This window comes from Schistosoma haematobium, chromosome ZW (genome assembly GCF_000699445.3).
Source record: "Schistosoma haematobium chromosome ZW, whole genome shotgun sequence".
Taxonomy (NCBI): domain Eukaryota; kingdom Metazoa; phylum Platyhelminthes; class Trematoda; order Strigeidida; family Schistosomatidae; genus Schistosoma; species Schistosoma haematobium.
The window spans coordinates 18,855,421-18,861,420 of NC_067195.1; the positions used below are offsets into that span (position 1 = coordinate 18,855,421).

General features: G+C 31.2%; 1 protein-coding gene across 1 annotated transcript in view; it reads right to left on the reverse strand.

Moving 5' to 3' along the window:
- The window catches only part of EYA1 (Eyes absent 1), a 36,573-nt gene extending 33,246 nt beyond the window's left edge, over positions 1–3,327 (reverse strand). The window contains exon 1 of the mRNA XM_051210603.1: positions 3,054–3,327. Coding sequence (XP_051070610.1) covers positions 3,054–3,090 — 37 coding nt within the window. The 5' untranslated portion in view covers positions 3,091–3,327. The remainder of the gene's footprint in view (positions 1–3,053) is intronic.
- Between the last annotated feature and the right edge of the window lie 2,673 nt (positions 3,328–6,000).

The window sequence follows — 6,000 nt, forward strand, 5'->3', positions numbered from 1 at the left end:
TATTCAAAATAAATGACAAAGAGCATGAAGGAGAGAAATGTTGTAAATTCTCTTGATTAAACAATTATTTTATTTATATACTCTACATTTCTATTTAAGATTTAACAATCATAGTAACTAATGCATTAATGTATGAATTTTTTTATTCATAAGATCTCTCCTATTTTCTCATCATTTTCACTCATTTTTCTTCTAGTTGATTGTGAAATAAAAGTAAGATTGAAAGGTGTGAATAGTGCTCCTTAACTTCAAAATCATTAAGACATAATTAATGAATCAACAGAAATGCTGTTAGATATAATGAAGTGTTTGTGTGTGTGCGTGTTGATGTTGTTTGATTGAACGGTGACCTCGAATCAGGTTTAAATGTAGAATTCGACATATTTTTTCTTTGGAAATGGAGATGAAAATTCACAATCAGAGGTAAAAAAAAAGCACCTTAATAGTCATTTTGTTCAGATTTTCTGGAGTCAAAGTCACTACAAACTGGTGTGGACTGAAGAATTTAAATTCGAAAGGTCTTCGAGAATATTAGTGGTACTTACTAAAAATCAAAAGAACCCATTAGTACACTATGTATCATTATTAGATTAAATGTTTTTAAAGAGTTATTCAAATGAAAGATAATTTCCACTAGCCAATTTGAGAACATTAAAGTATTTCCCTTCTCATTGATAACAGTATTATACTTATTTAGTTTTCGATTAGGTATTAAAATGAAAACTAAATAAGTTTCTTCAATGTTGATTTTCATTCAGACTAACAACTGATGACAGAAAAATGACACTTTACTGAGTTCTATATCAGATTCCTCCGAATCTAAATATCATAATGATTCGACTAATTAATAATCCAAACATCCAATCTTGAGTAAACTGATGCTACTTTTAAAATTTGAGTCCTCATCGCTCTGTGTAACAATCAGTCCTTGATATTCCCCAATATCCAACACTCCATAAATCTTAATACTTGAATACTGCTGTAGGATAGTCAACAGTTGAAAAACTTCATAATAATTTGTTTGACTATGCCACCAGTCGACATATCTTAAAATGCCTATGGGATTATCGATTTTTTTCAAAATTACATATGTGCTTTACTGAGCATTATCAAATGTCATGAGACTTAGATTTGAGGTTTCCTGTAGACTACCTTCAACCTTTTAACTCAAAATGTCCAGCATTTAGTCCAGACAGACTTTAAATTCCACTTTGTACGGGGTCATATATAAGCAGAATACAAGTCATACATCTAAATTTAAGTTTCGCTTTTTAAGATGACGCTCATCCATAGTACAAATTGTATTCAAACTTAAAATTTTGTTACTATGGGATTTATAAAGCGCTTAAATGTAAACTGAGTCTACTCTGAAAGCTCTAATATAGATAAATAAATGATCTGTTGACATAAAGATTTGTCTATCAAATACAGAATACTCAGTTTACATAAAGACTGTTGAATAGTTTTCTATTGTTTCAACGAACATTATGTACACTTTACATGTCTATCCTCAAATTCCACTTGTTTCAAAATTGTTAAAATCATTATGATCAATAAAGATTAACTGCAGTCTTAAGTAAAAACTTAATATATCGATCTCATAGTGGCTTTTACTCGTCACAAATGGACCTCATTAGGAGTGCTACTGAGTACCGGCCAATGTTCAGCAGACATTTCGTTGCTAATTGATGAATAAGTGTAAATATCTCACTCCCATAGGAGGCCATTCGCACATAGAATATCTCACTAGTAACACGTCAGATTAAGAAGCTGGATGGTGTCAGTTTGTATCTGACGAGTATCAGTTCCCTCAATATAGTAGATACTCTTTGCTGGTGAGTGTCAACTAGCATGGAATCAAGGTCGAGTGTTCCCTGTAGGCTAAGTCTTACCATATGGATATTCCGTCCTGGTTATCGTTACCGTTTTTTTCAGCGGTAGACATGACTCTGTCAATGACTGAATTCAAGACTTTCAGTTATTGTTGCAAACATGTAAACTTTGGACCACCGATTTTTAATCTAATTATTGTGTCGATTTGTGACAAATATCATGTACACATTAAATTAATTTCCATGAAATCCTCAATGAAATTAATCATAATAACACACATCTTAGCGAAAAATATTGTTTTGCGTCAAATACTTTGCCGTAACATCAAGTAATATTTATGAACATACATGGGGAACACAAAACCAGCCAATAAAATTTATGGATCAGTGGCAACAATGAAAAGGGATTACATATGCAATCGTAATATGCAGAAAGTAAAAACTGATTGAAAATAATTAGTTTACTATAACGATAAGAATAATAACGGCTTGTTTCAATGTGGAAATTAAGAAAACAAATATTAGAAGAACAATGATTGGACCTTATAAAGATTACGTAACAAGAAGTGTGCAAATAATCAGCAGAAATATGTAGATAAGGAAAAAGAGATGTGAAAGAGAAGGGTTAGAGAATAAAATGTGGTATGAAAAATTCAGTAAAATCCTAAAGCCATGGAAGGAACACCGGTGTTTCATATGCATATAAATATCATGATATAATAGCAAAGCCTCATAATGTTATAACTGAAAACAGTATTTGCTTATATGTGTCGTTATGATGATTAAAATAAACGAGACATCAATACTATGAATACCACTTGGCAAAAATTGAAAAGAAGAGTCCAGGACAGAATGAATCGAAGAACTTTGGTAGGAGGCTTTCATCCTAAGAGGGGTAACAGGGTTAAGTATATGTATTGTTATGATTACTAATTTAAATAAGGTGTTTTTTGGAAATCAATAACAATGTGTAGGTGGTATTAGGTGCGAATCGATTTAATAAGTAGACCCCAACTCAATGACTCATGATTTGCATGTTTGCAACAATGCCTAAAAGTTCTAAGTTCAATTGTTGACAGAATTTTAGGTGTGATGAGGAAACCCTAACGATGACCAGGAGGAAACATGTTACATAGCTGGAGATAATCGGTAGGAGACATGATAGGAATTTTTAATATTTAAATAATAATAGTAAGTTTATTTGGGCATCAATTTACTTACCGCATTGTGGTATATTTAAATCAGAAGAACTACTCATATTATTAATCGTTGCATTATCTGTACCTAAATATGGTGACACACTTGATAAAATGTTTGTTGAACGTAATTTTATAAAGTTTTCTTCGATCAACGAATTGAAAGATGCATTCTGATTAAATCCTTCTTCATTATTTGATGACGAAGTTTCAAATAAATATTTTGTACGTTTCGTTGAAGGTTCATCTGTGAAATGATCATCATTTTCTTGAATTATAGTTGACATGGTTTGTTTAACTACGAAGAAATAGGATTAAAATACAAGAGAAAGGAAAAAAGAACATTGGATATATCAAATTAAGGTAGTGACGTGCATTTTTGAATAATTTCAGTTAGAGGCAAAGAAGCTGATTGATGAAAGAAGAAACTATCCCTAAAGAATAATTAGTACAATTTTTTTTAATAATCATTTTACTTCAGTATATCAGTTCAGAATTAACAAGTAGAAACGTTATAAAGTCGTAAAATAATACATGATTAGTAATATTCAACTGATTTCAAACTAAACTGTAAACTATAAATACAAATAATATATTTATAACAATCAACCCAATGCTCAATTTATTCGAAATTATCAAATCAAACCTTGGTAATGACACCTATAAACTGTAAACTATCGGGTGAATGAAGTGAAATTAAGAATTAGGTTACTTGAAAGTCAGACATGGTTGAAAGAATAAAATCAATAGACTTATGGTGATGAAAATTACATGAATTGTTCGCATTAACACAGTAAACAGATATTCACTGGATATATGCCTAAGGATTAAGCCATGAATAAGTCTATAAGTTTAGTAAGTACAATAGATAGTTGTCTCCCTCATATTTTTAAATAAAACTACTCTAGAATAGTGAATTATTTGTTCTGATATAACGATATTTCCGAAACCAGTACTCTTGCTCTCTTTATATATATATCACCATTGATCTTTTATCCTGAGCTGACTTATTTCTACTTATGCATCCACTCTAAATATACTCTATTTCAATATTTTGTCCTACTACGTTACCCAAACCATCTTCTGAATGAAAACACCCTTAGCCTCTTAATGATTTTGTCTACTATACTTCTTCGTTAATTTGTTCAGTAAATTATTGTTAATACCAATGTCCTTATTAATGATTATCATTGTGGAGAAAGCTAAAAATCATCTGTTTGTACACTCTCGAGAATGAAAAAAGAACCAGCAATTCTTCTTTAATGTGATATGGTTATGAGCAGTTATTTCAGTAATAAGAACACTATAACTCATCGTATTTAATATTTTCGAGTAGTTTCAACTAAAAAACTATACCCAACAAGTAATGAACATTGGCAAAAAGTGTTATTTCAGCAACAAAAAACTACTAAATAATTTCTTTTAAAATTACCTTGAGATGCAAATTATTTCAGATGTGTAGCTTGAAAAATTTATTACATCCAACTTCGTTTGATCTGGTTAACTGGCTCACGCATCGTCTATTGTAATCTAATTGGCTGATTGCTAAACAAACTTTTCTGTTTTGTATTGCTGATTCCAACCAATTAGAATGGACATATATCCTAATAACATTTAGTTCTGATTGGTTCAAATACACATAAAGCGTTAACTAATTTTAAAACCAATCATCTGCACAATTTGAGTAAGACTGCTTGATAGAGTAAATATTTTTAACAGCTAGGTTTAAACAGTGTAATATTTTTACCAGGCTGGGGATAAACTCCACGTTGCCAAGCCACATAAGTGTATCGTAGTCACTAATTGCGGTTATGTTTTCATCGGTTTAACCATTCAGTTTTAGATATTTTGGAAGTTTCCACTATAGAATTAATTGGAGGTAAAACTTGCAATGTTGAGATTTTTCTTCCATCATAACTGAGTGCCCTATACTTGACATGTCCGTAACATGATGATTTGGTATTTTCGTCGTAGAAAACTTTACTTTTTCACGTAAACTAGAAAAAATGGAAAGCGAAAAGGTCATACATCATGGATTACGATAGTGTAGATAATAATTCCCGCTTCATTTTGGTTTCCCAGGTGCAAGGTCGAAATTGCGAATGAAAGTGGAGTATATCTTCATCCTTTTTACCATACATAGAAGACAGAAACTTCTACTGGAAAGTTAATACACTTCATGCGTATTCCTCTTACTTTTACAGATTTAACTGATAGCTGGTTCAGTGTGCTGTTGATAAAATAAAAAAATAACTTCACTTATTTATATACAGTTTGATATCCTATTCAGAAGTTACATAAGTTCAACAAGCACTGTGCTTTTAAAAATTTCATACAGTCGTTTACATAAATTGTATTCTGATTGTTGGGCTTAGAATGTTAAGGCAAAGTTTTATTTCTGACATTATGAAACCCTATATCCTTGATAATTTTAGCATTTTTTTATACTATGCAATTTATTTACAAAAAGTTCATTTCTATATGTAGTGTTTTCTGAATAGAAGACATCAATTTTCAGAAATATAGGAATCCTAGGAAAGCACTACATTCCTTCAATTTCTAATATAAATAATTTATTAATATATAATTGGTTAATCTTAAGGTCACGCTGGGCAGAATCCAAGAAATAAAGAACAAAAAGACAAGAGTCAAAACAACTGAAGTGGAGTATTTGAACCGACAAACGGAAATACATAGGAAGCTGATTAATGACATTGGTAAAAGCTAAAAGGCGAGGAAATATGAAACAAATGTATGATGCAACAAAGAGGCTAGCTGGAAAATGTAGTAAACCAGAGTGATCAGTCCAGGACAATAAAGGTGAGACAGCCACTGAGATTCAGGAACAGCCAAGCTTGTAAGAAGAGCGCTTTGAAGAACTCTTGAACAGATCAGCCAAACTGAACATACTGGACATCAAAGTAGCACGTACGGACATTCCTATGGATGTCACTTCACAAACGATCGAAGAA